The sequence below is a fragment of the Megascapheus bottae genome, chromosome 7 (assembly GCF_031878675.1).
Source record: "Megascapheus bottae isolate mThoBot1 chromosome 7, mThoBot2.hap1, whole genome shotgun sequence".
NCBI lineage: Eukaryota > Metazoa > Chordata > Mammalia > Rodentia > Geomyidae > Megascapheus > Megascapheus bottae.
In genome coordinates, this window is record NC_143515.1 from 23636081 (window position 1) to 23654142 (window position 18062).

Sequence of the window (18062 nt, forward strand, 5' to 3'; positions counted from 1 at the left end):
GAAAAATACTTAACCCAATTTGTTACAAGTTTGGTATTTCCACCCTCTGGATTTTGGAATATTTGTATTTGGTAATAGGATCCAGGTTTAAATAAAAAATCAGTCATGTTTCATATATACTTTATATATGTAAGTACAAAGTAATTTTATAACTATTTCAAATAATTCTAAATAATTTTGTACATTTTGACTGTGAACTGTCAATGAGGCACTGTAATAATTTTGCATTTTAGCACATTTAGATTAGGGATACTCAATGTATATGAAGGAGGGATGTGAAGGTGAATAAAAAAATAAAGCTTAAGAAAAATAACCTTTCAGGAACTGGGAGTTTGGCCTAGTGGTAGAGTGCTTGCCTAGCATGCATGAAGACCCAGGTTCAATTCCTTGGTACCATGTATATAGCAAAAGGCCGGAAGTGGTGCTGTGGCCCAAGTGATAGAGTTCTAGCCTTGAGAAAACCCAAGGACAGTGCCCAGGCCCTGAGTTTCGTCCACACGACTGGCAAAGAAAAAAAGAAAGAAAGAAAAATAACCTTTCACTTTGTTAAAACTGAAACATTGAGGACTTTATTTTAGTCCATTTAAAAATACTATTCATGGGCCGGGAGTTTGGCCTAGTGGTAGAGTGCTTGCTTAGCATCCACGAAGACCTGGGTTCAATTCCTTGGTACCACATACATAGAAAAAAGCCGGAAGTGGTGCTGAGGCTCAAGTGGTAGAGAAAAAGTCCAAGGACAGTGCTCAGGCCCTGAGTTCAAGGCCCACGACTGGCCAAAAAAAAAAAAAAAAACACAACAAAAAACTATTCATAAATTCAAGATTTCATTACTTTGTTAACTGAAATTTATTTTGGTTTCTGTTCACTGACATAACACATTGAAATGACATTTACAGAAGCTTGGTAAAACATATACTGAAAAATGACTATCATTAGACCACAATATGCTTTAAAAAAATAAAATTCATTAAGTTACAAAAATCTGGAAATATAAACATTACTAAGTAGTCACTATCTACTAATTGGGCAAAGCAAACAGTATCAACCATCATTTACTTAACATAGTCTTATGAGCTAAGTAACTATCAAGTGTATGGGGCTGGCTGTGTTGGCAGTTGAAATACTGTTCAGCACAGAGCCAAGCCTTTTACAGAGGAGGTTCTACATTGGAATATTTAGGAAATTCACATCTGACTCATGGGACTAAGTGAACTGAGTCACTCTTGACTCAGAATGTATAGTCAAATTTAACCCTTAAAATTTCTTTCAAGCATTCTTCTTTAAGCAATGCTAACCTCAACCTTCCTATCAAGGGTTTTCAGAAAACAGCCTAGCAGAAGCATAGGGTATGGTTCCAGCATGCCACCTAAGTGCTCTAGCTTTCAATCACCTACCAGTGTTATGTTTCAGTTTACTGTGTAAAAAACAGACTGAAGGAGAAAACGAGTTCCATCACCAAGAGAAATCTGCAGGTAGAGTTGTATCACCAACTATTCCATTCAAAGCCATTATGAGGAAAAAGATGTCTGAACATTTAGCTTTGGTCAGGTTCCCCAAGTTGCCCTAGCCTATCTAGTGAACTGGCCTTTAACTCTGAGTCCAGAAGTAGAGTCTAAACAGTGAACTCAGTAATCCATAGAAGGAAAGTAAGTTTTACTAATGTTCATGGCTGAGAGTCCTCCAAACAGCAATCAACATTCAGAGAAAAGCTGGGTCAGGAAAGAAGCCTATAATGGTCTGTAACATGGTGGAAGCTTTCTGAGGCTCCACGTGTCTCACACCTATGTCCCCCATCCAGACTGGCTTGATGCCTCCAGTCAGCTTACTTGCATCCACACAATCTCTAGGAAAGATGCTTCAAATGTTCTGTCTTCAAAAAGACATAGGGCTGGGAGTTTGGCCTAGTGGCAGACAATCATCCTGAAAACAAGTTTTCTCTTGGTGGGAATTTTTTTTTTTCCAGTCCTGGGGCTTGAACTCAGGGCCTGAGCACTGTCCTTCAGCTTTTTCAAGGCTAGGTTCCACTTGAGTCATGGCACCATTTCTGGCTTTTTCTGTGTATGGTTCTGAGGAATCGAACCCAGGTCTTTTTGCATGCTAGGCAAGCACTCTACCACTAAGCCAAACTCCCAAACCCAGAGATAGATAATCCTTTCAGTACAATCTCTTTCAGCATAGGAAATCACACTTGTCTGGCAGAAACGGACTCTGGCGATCCTAACGTCTCAATCTGATGTCTCTTTCTTCTCTTAAGAGCAAAAGCCAACATGTATGAGATCAGAGCCACTAGTAGCTAGAAAGGCTGTTAAGCCCTCAGTTAAGTGACATCCAGATGACATGAAGCAAATCTCTACAGAAGTCATAATGCTTAAATACTTAAGGGTCACCAACACTAGGCAGGTACAACAATGCTAAGGGCTGTCTCAAAGCTTTGTTTTTTTGGAGACCAGAGCAACATCAGATCATGACTGCTCTGTTCTGTTGAAGTGCCAAATGAGGAGCATTAAGTTATCAGAGTAAAGCCAGGCATCATTGGTAGTGTACTCCTGTAATCCTGGCTACTTAGGAGGTTGAGATCTGAGGATTGCAGTTCAAAGCCAACTTGGACAGGAAAGTCTGTGATTCTTCTTATCTCCAATTAAACACACACACACACACACACACATACACACACACACACACACACACACACACGCACACACACGCACGGACGCACGCAACCCAACTCAGGGACAGCCCCAGGCCTGACATTTACACAAAAAAGTTATCAGAGGATCAAGGTTCAAAGCCAGCCTTGGCACAAAAGAACCTGAAACTCTTATCTCTAATTAACCTCAAGAAAATGGGAAGTGGGGCTTGGCTCAAGGGTAGGGCAGTAGCCTTGAGCTGAAGAGCTCAGAGACAATTTCCAGGCCTAGGTTGAGTTCAAGCCCCAGGACCCACAAAAAGAAAAAAAAAAGAAAGAAGAAAGAACTTGGGTGATGAGAAAAGGACAACTTAGCTGAACTATTCAGCACTTAGCAGAATTAGGTTCTTTAGGGAATAGGCCAGAGAAAGATAGGAGTCACTTAGAGGATGAAGAATAAAGGAATTTTTGACAAAGACGAATCAATCTGGTTCTGGAACTTTCTTCTCTTCTAGAATAAGGCAAAAGATAGTTGTCAGAGACACTTGGAAAGGGGAATGCCAATATAGATGGTCAATTAGCATCCAATCCTATCAAACAGTAATACTAAGCTTGAGAATGAGCAACTAGATTGGTGATCTGATAACTGAATAACCTTTGGAAAAAGAAAGAAGGGATCAAAGTGAGTTTGTTAAAGTCATGATGAGTATGAATGGCAAAATAATGGAAACAACATGTTAGGGCAGTAGAAGAGCCCAATGATCAGCAAATAGGATGGGTGTCACTACAAAAATCAGCAAAAGAAGCCTGGGCGCATGCTGGGCACGGTGGCTCACACCTGTAATCCTAGCTACTCAGCAGGCTGAGATCTGAGGATCATGGTTCAAAGCCAGCCCGGGCACTAAAGTCTGTGAGACTCTTACAGAAATGGGGCTGTGGCTCAAGGGGTAGGGCGGTAGCCTTGAGCTGAAGAGTTCAGGGACAATGCCCAGGCTCAGAGTTCAAGTCCTATGACAGACCCCCCCCCCAAAAAAAAAAAATCATCACAAGGTGGACAGGCACAAAGAAAAAAATGTCAGAGGAAGGGGGAAACAAAAGGAGAGATGCATAGGGAAATAAAATGACCATGGTGTTAAGAGAATGTTGGAAGGGTTTGACAGATTTCTTAAGTTGGGGGTCTCTGGAACATAACTCTTGAGATAGGTGAGGGATCACCATATTAAGATCTGTGCAAAGCAGACACGATGATACCAAGACAAGTAAGCACTGATTCTGTATCTGTATTAAGTGTGTACCTGTCAAGAATAAAAATGACAACTCCATGCCAGGCACTCTTGTTGGCATGGCAGAAGACACTTTATCAGGGTGGTCTCTTTTTCAGACTGACTTCTCAACAGAATTCATCTTACCTCCTTCTCCTCTTACATTCTTTGCTTGTCCCTGAGATTAGCTGCGATTCACCTCTCTAGGCAGAATGAAATAAAACTTTAAGCAACAGCGTCAGCCAAGACGCTTCTCTCAAGTTACTCCAGGGGAACCCTTCTGGCTTCTTAAAGTTTAAGGATCCCTAACATGGAATGAACCAAAAACTTCTACTAGTTATCCTTAGTATTTTAGAGGAATCATTAAACTGGTTAAAGTAAAATCTAATGCAGTTAGTTTCTAAACATAAATCTATTTTCTCTATTTTATACAACCAAGGTAACCAAGTTTGTGGGAAACCTGTTCCACAAAAGTCCTTTGGGGGAAAAAGGATAGACAAAAACCCTCCTATATGGTTTCTTGCACAAAATATGAACTTGCTCCTTTTCAGGAAGTTCTATTGATTACAAATGTAGGAAAGACACTGTTTCAATAATCATAAGCACATTTATAAAGCAATCTGATGGGACAGTGTCTTTACTTCCAGAAACCCCAAGTTCAGTTTTGTGCTCGTAAAAGCAGTTTATTCACTGTTTTCTCAACATAAAATATCAAAATTGCAGAGAACTACACTTGATGATTTACAGACAATAAAGCACGTTTAGCCTATTTTGGTTTGCTGCTAAAATCTTTGAAGTGAATTGTATGTTCAAAGCAGCCTTCTACCATCAGCATCTCATGATCTTCTAAAAGGGACTATCAATCCAAAAGAGGCCTTAGTAGAAAAAAAAGTTTGATTACAAAGTTTTCTCTTAGTTCTGCAAAGATAAATAGTGCAATGCTACAGTCAAGGACCTCACTATAGAGCCAAGGCCAAGGGAGGAAGCTCAGCAGTGAAGCCTGCCCAGGGCTACGGTCTCCCTTTGGTCATAGCCGTGTTTCCACATGCTCCTTTACTCACTCAAGAGGAAGAAAGGATGGATGGAACATGTTAGCATCAAGGGAACACAAAAGTACAATGTCACAGAGTACAACATCACCAAAGTGCAGGTGCAAAACCCAAAGCAATCTTCTGTCTCTGCCAGCCCAGACTTGCCACCAAACCCCAGAGGAGGTCACAGTATTTTTCATTTCTCTTCATTTGGAAACAAATCAGCAGGAAGGACAAAGTTCTTGAAGACACAGATCAAAGCTGAAACGAGAGCAACATGGTCTGTTGGAACATTTATCTTTCCCAGAGGAATATAACAATATAATGATTTTGGAGAAATAAAAGGTCATTTAAGAACTACAGTTAATAGGAATAATAATTTAGTGAAAATAATAGCACATAAAATCAACCATATTAATAAACTTTAAAAACCAGTTTAAGATAAAACATATAGCCAGGTGAGGTAGCTCATGACTATAATCCTAGCTACTCAGGAGGCTGAGATCTGAGGATCACGGTTTAAAGCCAGGCCAGGCACTAAAGTCCGTGAGACTCCTATCTTGAATTAATCACCAGAAAACTGGAAGTGGTGCTCAAAGGATAGGGTGGTAGCCTTGAGCTGAAGAGCTCAGGGACAGCTCCCAAGCCAGAATTCAAGTTCCACAACTGGTGTGTATGTGTGTGTGTGTGGGGGGGAATAAAACATACAGACTCACACCTGTAATATTACCTACTCAGGAGGCTATGAGTTGGGAATTATGGTTCAAACCAGCCTGGTCTATCTCCAGTAGACCATTTAAAATTGGAAATACAACTGTGGCTCAAGTCATAGGGTGCTAGCAAAAACAGCTCAGGGACAGAGCCCAGGCTCTCAAGACACACAGAAAAATAAATTAATTTAAATTTTACACACACACACACACACACACACACACACTATAAAAATACAGAATGGAGAATCCTTGCTTCTGCTTTCTGTATTATTCTGAATTACTGACATGCATAGTTTCTCCAACTAGAAATAAAAAATTGGAGGAAAATATTCTCTTAAGTTGATTATTAGAGAAAGTAGTAGGTCTAAGCTGGGCAGGGTGGCTCATGCCTGTAATCCTAGCTATTCAGGAAGCTAAGATCTGAGGATCACAGTTCAAAGCCAGCCTGGGCACTAAAGTCTGTGAGACTTTTTTTTTCTTTTTTGCCAGTTCTGGAGTTTGAACTCAGGGCCTGAGTACTGTCCTTGGACTTTCTCAAGGTTAATGGTCTGCCACTTGAGCCTCAGCACCACTTCCAGCTTTTTCTATGTATGTAGTACCGAGGAATCAAACCCGGGTCTTCAGGAATGCTAGGCAAGCACTCTACCACTAGGCCAAACTCCTGGCCCCAAGTCTGTGAGACTCTTTTTTTTTTTTTTTTTTTTTTTGCCAGTCCTGGGCTTGAGCTCAGGGCCTGAGCACTGTCCTTGGACTTTCTCAAGGCTAGACTTCTACCACTTGAGCCTCAGCACCACTTCTGGCTTTTTTCTATGTATGTGGTACTGAGGAATTGAACCTGGGTCTTCGTGCATGCTAGGCAAGCACTCTACCACTAGGCCAAACTCCCGCCCCCGTGAGACTCTTAATCTCTAATTAACCACTAGCAAACTGGAAGTGGTGCTATGACTCCAGGGGTAGGGCAGTAGCCTTGAGCTAAAGAGCTGAGGGACAACACCTAGTCCCAGGAATAGGGCAGTGGCCTTGATCTGAAGAGTTCAGGGACAGTGCCCAGGCCCACAAACTGACCAAAAATAAAGAGAAAGTATTAGGTCTAGGCAAGTGACTTACACTGATCAGCTAGTGAAATTGATCTGGGTGGCTTATTCTGTAGCTGGTGTGAGTTGAACAAGTGAATTGTGTTCCTGTAGGAAGTCTTGGACAATTCACAGCTAGGTCATTGTTCTGTGCCAACACCTTCCTGATTGCTAAATAGAAAAGGTAGAAAGAGTGCATACTGGCAATAACTCAGTGAGAGTACACACTTCCTGCTTTATCAGGTTACCTTTGGGGAGAACTTTGGCCAGCACTTGTTGTGTGATTGAAGGCGTGCTCTTATCCCTGGCAGCGTCTGTACTCAGGAGGTACTGCCCACAGCACTGACCTGGCGAGTTGGAAGCCTATGTATTTCTGGGCTCATCTGTTTTCAGAGAGTTTAGTCTAGTGCTTTGCCAAACGAAGTGTGCTTCTAAGAGCATTTGGTATCTTTTGGATATTTCCTGGACATGTAAATACATATCTACTGCCTGCCAAGATAATCAGATTTTGACAAAATATGCACCTGTCATCCCAGCTACAGTGAAAAGTGTAAATAGGAAGGACACAATCCAAGCCAGCATGGGAAAAAAGTGAGACCCACCTCAAAAAGGTCACACTTGTAATCCTAGCTACTCAGAAGGCTGAGATCTGAGGATCATAGCCAGCCTGAGCAGGAAAGTCCATGAGATTATTTCCAATTAGCCACAAGAAGCCAGAAGTGGGATTGTGACTCAAGGTAGTAGAGATGCCGGCTCTGAGCAAACTGAGCAAAAAGGCTCAGAATAGTGCCAATGCCCTAAGTTCTAGTCCTATGATAGGCACTTTCACTCTCTCTTTCTTGCTCATTCTCTCTCTTTCTCCCTTTCTCCTTCTCTGTCTCCCCCCTCAATCCCCCCCACACAAACACACACAAATATAAGAGCAAAAAGGGGTGGAGGCCTGGCTCAAATAGTCTATCAAATGTGAGGCGCCCCCCCAAAAAAAAAGAAAGCAAAAATGTGGCTGGGAATGTGGCTTAGTGGTAGAGTGCTTGCCTAGCATGCACAAAGCCCTGGGTTCAAGTCCTCAGTACCACATAAACACCAGAAAAAGCTGTAAGTGGTGCTGTGGCTCAAGTGGTAGAGTGCTAGCCTTGAGCAAAAGCTCAGTGACAGTGCCAGGCCTGGAGATCAAGCCCAGGACTGGCAGAAAAAAAGGGAAGGAAAAAAAAAAAGGTTTGCAAAAATCTTGTGTAGATGGCATGGCACGGTGGCTCATGCCTGTAATCCTAGCTACTCAGGAGGCTGACATCTGAAGATCAAGGTTCAAAGCAGCCTGGGCACAAAAGGCCCTGAGACTCTTATCTCCAATTAATCTCTAGAAAAGGGGAAGTGGGGCTTGGCTCAAGGGTAGGGTGGTAGTCATGAGCTGAAGAGCTCGGGGAAAACACCGGACCTGGGGGTAGGGTGGTAGCCTTGGGCTGAAGAGCTCAGGAACAGTGTCCAGGCTGAGTACAAGTCCCATGATCCACAAAAACAAAACCAAAAAAACTAGTGTAATGAAAAAGGGTCACAACTGGAGAACCTAGGGACTGTTCTCAGGACCTGATGTTGCCACTAACTCAGAGTGCAAACTTAGGAAAGAAATCACAATGTTTCTGGGCAGGCCTGATACTGTATCTGTGAAGGGAGAGAGAGCACTAACCAGTCTTTTCTAGCTCTAACTTTGTACATATGTTTACAGTATATGGATGGTTCCAGTCTATGTTCTGTAAAGGGGGCAATGGTAGCTGCATCCCCATAATCAGCTGGTGCCATCATGCTGGCTAGACCCATCTGGGGTTTCACATTCCTCCCATGCACCTGGCTTCTTCTTTCTTACCTTTAGATTCAGACGCTGGTAGTCACTGGCCTTTGGCCGACGGGTGACTTTGGATCTTTTTCCTTCTAATGCAAAAGCAATAATCTGAGGGAAAAAGAAGAAAATAGCAAGTCAGTCTGTGGTGACATCTTTCAGCCTTTGAAATTAGAGATGGTAACCTAGTAGTTCATTTGTTAATTATCCTAACTGCAGAAAAGTAGGTGACAGCCACAAGAAACCTAAACTTTCTTTTGGCAATGCTGGAAATTAAACATGCTAGGCAAATACTCTACCAGGCCTGAAGATGAAGCTTAGTAGTAGAGCCTCTTCCTAGCATGTGTAAAGTACTTCAATCTCTAGCACCACTTAAAAAAACAACAACTGTGAAGATTTTGAGAAGGGATGGTATTTAACTACATCCTTTATTGCCTGGGGTTGTTCTGGGTTCTACCTCCTCTGTATGATTTAACCAAGGTTACACAAAGATCTGCCAAGCCCTCTCCATAGAGCACTAGAATTGTTTTGTTTTTAAATCAAAATCAGTAACTATTTTCTATATGTAAACATACTCTTTCAAAGTTGTTGAGTGCGTGCTAGGTAAGCACTCTACCACTAGGCCAAACTCCTGGCCCCAATAACTTCATTCTTAACTTTTATCATTCCTATCATGAACATTTGTGCACATATATTTTTACTAATGGGATTCCCTCCCTTTTTATGGCAAGAGGCCTAATGGCCATCTTGAACTGAATCTCTCCAATTTTAACCAGGCTGATGAAAACTTCAAAATTCTCAGGGTTCAGTAGGAAATATAGTTATTTTGTCATTAGAATGGTTGCTAAGGGACACTGGCTATCACTTCATACCAAACTCTGTTAAAGAAAGAAAAGATAAACCGGGAGCATGGCCTAGTGGTAGAGTGCTTGCCTAGCATGCACAAAGACCTGAGTTTGATTCCTTGGTATTACATATATAAAGCCAGAAGTGGTGCTATGGCTCAAGTGTTAGAGCTCTAACCTTGAGAAAGCCCAAGGACAGCTCTCAGGCCCTGAGTTCAAGCCCCATGACTGGAAAGGAAAAGAAAAGAAAAGAAAAGGAAAGGAAAGGAAAGGAAAGGAAAGGAAAGGAAAGGAAAAGAAAGCCAGGTGCTGGTGGTGGCTCATGCCTGTAATGCTAGCTACTCAGAAGGCTGTTTTGTTTTGTTTTTGCCAGTCCTGGGCTTGAGCTCAGGACCTGAGCACTGTCCTTGGACTTTCTCAAGGCTAGAGCTCTACCACTTAAGACTCAGCAACACTTCCGGCTTTTTTCTATGTATGTGGTATCCGGGAATTGAACCTGGGTGCTAGGCAAGCACTCTACCACTAGGCCAAACTCCCGGCCCCAAGGCTGAGTTTTGAGGGTCATGGTTTGGAGCCAGCCCAGACAGAAAAATCCCAATGAGACTTTTATCTCCAATTAACTACTCAAAACCAGAAGTGGAGCTATGGCTCAAAATGGCGGCACTAGCTTTGAGCAAAAGAGCTCAGGAACAGCACCTAGGCCCTGTTGTTCAAGCCCCAGAACAGACCAAAAGAAGAAGAAAAAAAGAAAAGAAAAAAAGATGCATGTGCAATATCTGGACTTCTAATATCAGTGTCTGCAGAAGAGGGTCCTCTTGGCTTTTACTGTTGATATGCATGGCAAAGGGAATGATAAGAGAACCCCATCTGTCAAATACTCAGGTTCACGGAGGCTAGGAAGGACCTGAATTGAAGATCTGAAAGGAAATGCTTCCCTCCACCCCCTTTTCCCCAGAACTGAGGCTTCTTGATCTCCGGACCTGGGCACCGTCATTAAGACTGGCATTCTATCACTTGAACCACAGCCTCACTTACGGTTTCATGGTGATTATTGGATGTAAGTGTCTTACAGGACTTTCCTTCCCGGGCTGCCTTGAGTACCTCCTGAGTAGCTAAGACCACAGGGGTTGGAAAACTAGTGCCTGGCAAGAGATCCCATTTTTAGATTTGTCACAATCATGTCCTAACTTGGCACCCTTACAGCAGCAGCACTCCAAGTTGGTAAGCCCCATGATGAAAACACATGATTTACAAAATAAGAGCAAAGAACCCTGGTAGGAGCTGAAGAAAACAGAACTTGGTTGTAAAATTCCGAGTGCTCACAGGCAGATGAGAAAATGGATACTCGCCCTTTTACCAAACTTTCAATTGGAGGAAATTCCATTTGCCTTCCTAAGGCAATGCTTAACTTACCTTCCGCTTGTTGTGATAGGCGATATAGAGGACAGCCACAAGAATGGCAGCGGTCACTAGATATGCAAAGAAATGACTGCTTTCTGCGCTGGCACTCCCAATATTGTCCTTATAAAGGTCCTCTTTCCCATTACTCATAGAATCCACAAGAGTCCCTTCCCGGTTCTCACTGGAGGCGGGGTCAGACACTTTTTCTTTCTCTTCGTCGGGCGGTAGGCCCTCTGCCAGCTCTGAATCCCCTTCAGTCTCCTTAGGCTCCATATCCTCAGTAGGTTCTGAAGGCTTTTCCTCGCCTTCCTGCGGCGGAGAAGAGAGCTCAGAGTCCACCGTCAGTGCCTCCCCAGCTTCTGTTTTGGAAATATGTGGAGGCGTCTCTCCACCTAGCTGGGTTTTGTCGGTCGTGGGGGTCTTCTTAGCAGAGGGGCTGGAGTTAGACTGGTTGGTGCTTCCTTCTGGGGATTGCTTCTCGCTGACCGCTGGCTTGGTCGATTTTCCCTCTGCCAGCTTCGTCTCGGTTCCCACAGGCTTGCGGGATTCTTCTTCCGCGGATTTCGTCATTGGCTTCGCAGGCTGGTCGAGGGCTTTTCCTCCTTGCGCGGTCTTCAGCTCCGACCCCGAAGGCTGGGCGAGTTCTTTTCCCCCGGGTCCCAAAGGGTTAGAGGATACTCCTTTCACTCCTTTCGGCTTCAGCTGGGTGGCAGGTTGCGTCTCCGTGCCCACGGGCTTCGCCGGAGCCTTCGGCGTAGTTGGCGCAGGCTGGGTGGGTTTCGGGCTCTCCGCTCTCCCCGGGTTACTCACGGTCGAAGGCTGGTGTGGAACTTCCCCAGAATTTTCCTTCGTGGGCGAGGAGGGTGCTCCCGGCAGGCTGGTGGCTGGCAGCTCCGGGTTTTCTGAAACAGAAAAGCCAGAGCGCTCTGGATGCGGAGAACCGAGAGAGGAGAAGGGGACTCCCCAGCTGGGAACGACTAAGGGCGGGGGCGACCCGGGAGGGAGGTGAGGAGGGCGGGAGGGCGGGTTCAGAAGCCCGCTCAGGTCTGGCCTGGGGGCGAAGGTAGGGCGGGGAAGGGGGTCTTACGAGCCTCCACCACACTAAGCAGGAGCAACGCCACCAGGAACCGCATCCTGGACATACTGCACACACGGCTCTCTCGCGAGAGCCGTCAGGAAGCCTCTTCGCTCTGAAGCCACGCCCCTTCCGGCGCGCATCCCCCGCCCCCGCCGCGAGCAGCCCCGCCCCGGAGGCGGGGCCCTGGAGGGCTCAGCTCGGTCTGGCCGTAGCGGTCCCTCTTGGTTGCGTGGAAGGTGAATCCAGCTGTTTCCGCTTTCTTTTCTCTTCAGCATCCATGACAGACCTTTTCTGTTCTCTCACCTCGCAAATTCGAGACTACAGGCCGGGCAAAATCCTCTCGCCTGGTGGCGATGCTGGTTCAGGCCCCTCCTCTCATATCTCTGCTGCCATCTCCAACCTCTCCCTCCCCTTCCCATGCTTCTTCCTTAACTGTAGTACACAAAGGCCTGCGTGCTCGGCTCCTTCGCATCTAGAACAAACTCACCCATCACTTTCCTAGCCGAAGCTTCAGCATCTTGACTCTCCTCTCTCTCTGAGAAAGGGTTGGTGGCACAAAATGACCCGGAAACAAGAACATCTGAAAATAAGGCAGAGTCAGGAACTAAGACCAAGAGAAATCACTAAAAGACCAAAATGTTAGATGGGAATAAAATGCCACACTAGATGCAAGTGGTGCAGCTCGCGTCTTGAGCAAGAAAACCAAGCAAGGGTGTGAGGTCCTTAGTTCAAGCCCCAATACTGGCCTACACAGACTGCCACACTAATAGCACTGGTGTGTCTTCTATTAGTTGTCATTGGTAGAGAAAATTCTGAAAAGGAGCTACACCAAAATGAGGTAAGATGATCCTTGCTAAATAATCTTCCCTTTAGAGCAGTAAAAAGTTAAATTAACTCCCTCCCCCCCCCCTTTTTTTTGCCAGTTCTGGGCTTAAGCTCAGGGCCTGAGCACTGTCCTTGGATTTTTTTCTCAAGACTAGATCTCTACCACTTGAGCCTCAGCACCACTTCTGGCTTTTTCTAAGTATGTGGTACCAAGGAACCCAACCCCGGTCTTCGTGCATGCTAGGCAAGCACTCTACCAGTAGGCCAAACTCCCGCCTGCCCCCCCCCCTTTATTTAAAGGTACCTTCTTGGGGCCAGGAGTTTGGCCTAGTGATAGAGTGCTTGCCTAGCATCCATGACAACCTGGGTTCTATTCCTCGGTACCATATACTTAGAAAAAGCCAGAAATGGTGCTGAGGCTCAAGTGGTAGAGTTCTAGCCTTGAGAAAGCCCAAGGACAGTACTCATGCCCTGAGTTCAAGTCCCAGGACTGGCAAAAGAAAAAAAAAGATACCTGTTCTGTTTACCTGTAGCAGCCCTCACCTGTCACTTGTAATCCTAGCTACTGGGGATACTGAGCTCTGAAAAGGTTCCAAGGTGGCCCCAGCAGGAAAGTCCATGACACTTAACTGGAGTATTACAGTTAAACCTTCTCTGGATAAATTGTCACATTATCTGACAATCTTTAATCACACCAGTTTCCAGATTACCCAAACATGAAGGCAATAAGTTTTAGACTCTCCAATTAACCAACAAAAAAGTTGTAAGTGGAGTTGTGGCTATAAAGTCATAGAGTACTAGCCTTGAGCACAAAAGCTCCGTACAGCGCCCAGGCCCTGAATTCAAGCCCTAGGACACACACACACACACACAGACACACACACACACACACACACACGCACACACACACATACACTCTAAAATTTGGTATTTTGTAAATTATATACATATGATAGATTGTAATTGGGCTTGAGTGACAGGAGCCTATAGTCTCAGCTACTCTGGAGTCTTGGAGCAGAAGAGTCACTTTAGCTTAGGAGTTTAGGACCAGCTTGGGTAGCATAATGAAAACCTGTGTCAATAAATAAAATAAAATAATAAATAAATATATAAAATGATCCAGGCTCCAGTGGCTCATGTCTACTCTGGAAGCTGAGATCTGGAGGATCAAGGTTTAAAGCTAGCCTGGGCAGAACCACCCAGGAGACTCCATTTCCAACTAACCAGCAAAAAGCCAAAAGTGGAACTATGGCTCAAATGGTAGAGCACTAGCTTTAAGCAAAAAAGGCTCAGGCCTTGAGTTCAAGCCTCAGGATGGGTACAAACTAGAGTGAGAGAGGGAAGGAAGAAGAGAACGAGGAAAGGGCAGGGAGAGGATGTATATAATTTGGCAATGCATATAAATATTAAGCAGAGGCAGATGAGTGCATGTTTGCATTCTAAGAACTGTCAAGGCTCAAGGGGAGGGTGATAGCTTTGAGCTGAAGAGCACAAGTACAGCGCCCAGGCCTAGTTCAAGACACACACACACACACACACACACACACACACACACACACACACAAAAGAATTGCTAAGGAAGGTGTAGAAAGATGAATCTGTTGAGGGAGGGACCCCAGTTGTGGAAGGTTGTAGGTGTTCCCAGGTGAGGAGCAGGAATGTAAGGATGGCCTTTCCTGGTTGCTTGTAGATAGCCATATGCAGGTATTTTGTGTTAGTCTGAAGACCAGCCCTGTCAGATAAAAAGAAGGTGAATGATAGAGAATGAAGCTGGAACAGATTAAGGAATAAGTGACCTGATGGTTGTCTGGAACATAAATTTCTATGGGGCACAGAATTATACCAGAAAATAGGCCTAGTAACACCTGTCGAATTGTAAACTGGCCCCACCTCTGCCAACAAAAGATTACAGCCACAGAAAAACAATACTCCCAGCAGTTCTCTCAGTACATGTCACACATAGTTCTGGTTGTTGAAATTATTTAGAATTTCAAGGAACAGTACATGGTACAAATATAGTTTTCAGAAACAAGGGCTTTATTTAGTTATTTAAATTGAAACTCTCCTAATAGGCTTCTCTCAATGTTTCTGTGTTGTAAGAAATCTCTTTTCTCTCTCCTTCCCCTACTTTGTCCCTCTCCCCATCCCATCCAAGAAGGGCTAGGTGAGCACTCTTCTACTTAAGTTATTCCCATTTAAATTTCTTTTTAAATTTTATTTTCTCTTTTTTGCTGGTACCAGAATTTGAAGTCAGAGCTTGCATCTGCTAGCTTGCTTAGCTGGTAGTCTATGATGATTCCAGCTTTTTATTATTTTTTATTTTTTATGTTTAATTGGAAATGGAGTCTTAGGGATTTTTCTTTTTTTTTCTTTTTTTTAAAATTTTTTTTATTGTAATTAGTAAAAGGGTTACATGATATTTGCCAGATAGAAGGTGCATTAATTCACATACATTGATACCCTTTCACATGTCTTGGTACCCATTTCCCTCCCCCCCCCACACCCCCGGGATTTTTCTTTTATTTTTTGTCAGTCCTGGGGCTTGGACTCTCAGGTCCTGAGCACTGTCCTTGAGCATTCCTCAAGGCTAGCGCCCTACCACTTGAGCCACAGCAACACTTCTGGCTTTTTCTTTTCTTTTATTTATTTTTTTTAATTTATTTTTTTTTGTGGGTCATGGGGCTTGAACTAGCCTGGGCACTGTCCCTGAGCTCTTCAGCTCAAGTCTACCACCCTACCCTTGAGCCAAGACCCACTTCCCATTTTCTAGAGGTTAATTGGAGACAAGAATCTCAGGTCCTTTGTTCCAGGGCCGCTTTGACGGGCCGCTTTGAATCATGATCTTCAGATCTCAGCCTCCTGAGTAGCTAGGATTATAGGTGTGAGCCACCATGACTCTCACTTCTGACTTTTTCTGTGAATGTGATCACTGAGGAATCGAACCTGGGTCTCCATGCATGCTAGGCAGGCACACTACTACTAGGTCATGCTTCCGGCCCATGGATTTTTCTGCCCAAGCTAACTTTGAACTTTGATCCTCCAGATCTCATCTTCCTGACTAGCTAAGGTTATAGGCATAAGCTACCAGCTCCCATTTTGTTTTTAAGATAATATCTCACTAACTTTATCAGGGCAGGCCTTGAACTCACAGTCCTTCTGCCACCACCTCCAAAGTAGCTGAAATTATACTGTGTGCCACCATGTCCAGCCACACAAACCTCTTGATGGGAGAGAGAATAAAAATTAGAGAAGTATAGGATCTATCAAGGCATTTCCAAGCTATGTGTGTAGCTCAGTGGTATAGTGTTTATGTGTTACAAGGCCTTAAGTCCAATCCCCAGCACAGAAGAAGAAAATTACTTTAGAATGATGACTCTGTTTTGGCTAAAGGAATCTATTTCTAAAAGAAAATCCTACTATTTGCCTTAAATAAATGTTTGACTAACATTTAAGGATATTGGCTTAGGGAGGGGTGTATATGCTGGAAAAGGTAAAGGCAAATTATTGCACTTGCTCTGGTGTCTTATTACTAGGTAGGAGAGGAAAGGAGCATAGAAAAAGTAGAAATCTCAGGCCATGCCCAGAGTTTCTGTTATATCCGGATAGTACCAAGACACCATTAAAGAGGTTTAAATTGTGTGTGTGGGAGATATAATCAGAGTTGGGAATACTAGAAAATTGATCTGTATCCGAAAGAATCTGCTTAGATGGGGAGGGAAGAGTAGATTTAGGGGTTAATCATTTAGGAGACTTGCAATAACTGACCTAGTACAAGCATAGGGACAATGAGGGTGGAAGGAAGTGGCTGGTCTCAGGATCAATGGAGGAAGTACCAATGGGTTTAAGAATGTGGGGGTTTTTTTGTCTTTTTTTTTTTTTTTTTTTTTTGTGGGTCATGGGTCTTGAACTTGGTCTGGGTGCTGTCCCTGAGCTCTTCAGCTCAAGGCTACTGCCCTACCCTTGAGCCAAGTCCCACTTCCCATTTTGTAGAGGTTAATTGGGGATAAGAGTCTCAAGTCCTTTTTGCTTGGGCTGGCTTTGAACCTTGATCCTCAGATCTCAGCCTCCTGAGTAGCTAGGATGACAGGCGTGAGTCACTGTGCCCGGCTTTAAAAATGTTTTTATTGTCATTATAAAGGTGTTACAGTTATATAAATCAGGTAATGAGTACATTTCTTTTTGGACAATGTCACCCCTTCCCACTCTCTCTCAGTTTTTCCCACTTGTCCCCATCCACAGGTTGTTCATTTTTCAAGTTTCCACTGAATACCATTCCTGCATTTGTTCACCCTTTGTTCCTTCATTTCTCTGTCCCCCCTACCACCCCACCCCGCAAGGCCATGTAAGTGAACCAAACAAGACAAAAAGAAAACAACAACAAAGGCAAAAACCTCAAAAACCTCTTGATTCCGTTTCCTGGTGTTCATTTCAATAAATACTATTCTGCATGATCAGATGCACACAGGCATTACACCAGCTTCCATGTACAGGCATGTGTGTATATGTGTATGTGCCTGCACATATCCCAGTACTGAGGGCTTGAACTTGACTGGGATGCTATCTCTTAGCTTTCTTGCTCAAGCCTGACACTCTACTGCTTGAGACACATCTACACTTCCAGCTTTTTTGTGTTTGTGTGTGGTAGTAAGATTCGAGGTGTAAGTACAGTTAATAATTGCTTTACCAGTGATTTGTGAGCTTATTGTGATTGTGACCTTTTTCTTACGATTGTACATATAGGTTCTTTTTGCTTTCATACTGCTAGTAACTGTGGTCAGCTATTAGTCAGATGCATTCAGATGAGACAGACACTAAAAAAGGATGGAGCTTTTTGTTTAAGGTCATGCTATTTCGTTATTAAACCTCTGAAATGGGGGGCTTGGTGGCTCATGCCCGAAATCCTAGCTACTCAGAAAGCTGAGATTGGTGCATGGAGGATCAAAGCCAGCCTGGGCAGGAAAGTTCTTGAGACTCCTATCTCTAATTACAAAAAACCCCCACAACAACAACAACAAAACAAACAAACAAACAAACAAAAACCCTGGAAGTAGAGCTGTTTCTCAAGTGTTAGAGTTCCAGCGCTGAGTGAAAAACCTCAAGCACAGGTATAAGACTTTTATTCTTCAAATAACAAAACATTAGAGACCAATTCAGTGTAGAACATTCACTCGGTGTGCATGGGACTTGGGTACAATCCCCAACACCACCAAATTTAAAAAGTATCTATGAACTACTTACGTAGTGAATTATTCCCACTTTATGTTGCCTCAACTGAATGTTTAACTTTCTTATCCTAGAAGCAGGATTTAATCACTCTTTACAACTATTTTAGTGCTCCACCTTGCCCTGTTTCTCAATGTAATCCATCTTTGTA

At 43.8% G+C, this 18062-nt stretch overlaps 1 protein-coding gene across 1 annotated transcript; it reads right to left on the reverse strand.

Annotated features, from left to right (window-relative positions):
• Positions 1-4573: 4573 nt before the first annotated feature.
• On the reverse strand, positions 4574-11946 carry Tgoln2 (trans-golgi network protein 2). Its single transcript, XM_090336585.1, has 4 exons — positions 11873-11946; positions 10798-11687; positions 8567-8650; positions 4574-5180 (listed from the first exon to the last, which is right to left on the reverse strand). Exons 1-4 carry the CDS (start codon positions 11925-11927, stop codon positions 5175-5177), a joined length of 1035 nt encoding a protein of 344 aa, XP_090192711.1. The 5' UTR covers positions 11928-11946; the 3' UTR covers positions 4574-5174.
• Positions 11947-18062: the final 6116 nt, after the last annotated feature.

Bases quoted from the DNA above. Each gene is read 5' to 3' on its own strand.
- Tgoln2 (XM_090336585.1), bottom strand. From the start codon at position 11,927: ATGTCCAGGATGCGGTTCCTGGTGGCGTTGCTCCTGCTTAGTGTGGTG. The intron at 11,688-11,872 runs GTAAGACCCCCT...TTTCTGTTTCAG, and splicing joins GCTTAGTGTGGTGGAGGCTC to AAAACCCGGAGCTGCCAGCC. The intron at 8,651-10,797 runs GTAAGTTAAGCA...TTTTTCCCTCAG, and splicing joins CCTATCACAACAAGCGGAAG to ATTATTGCTTTTGCATTAGA.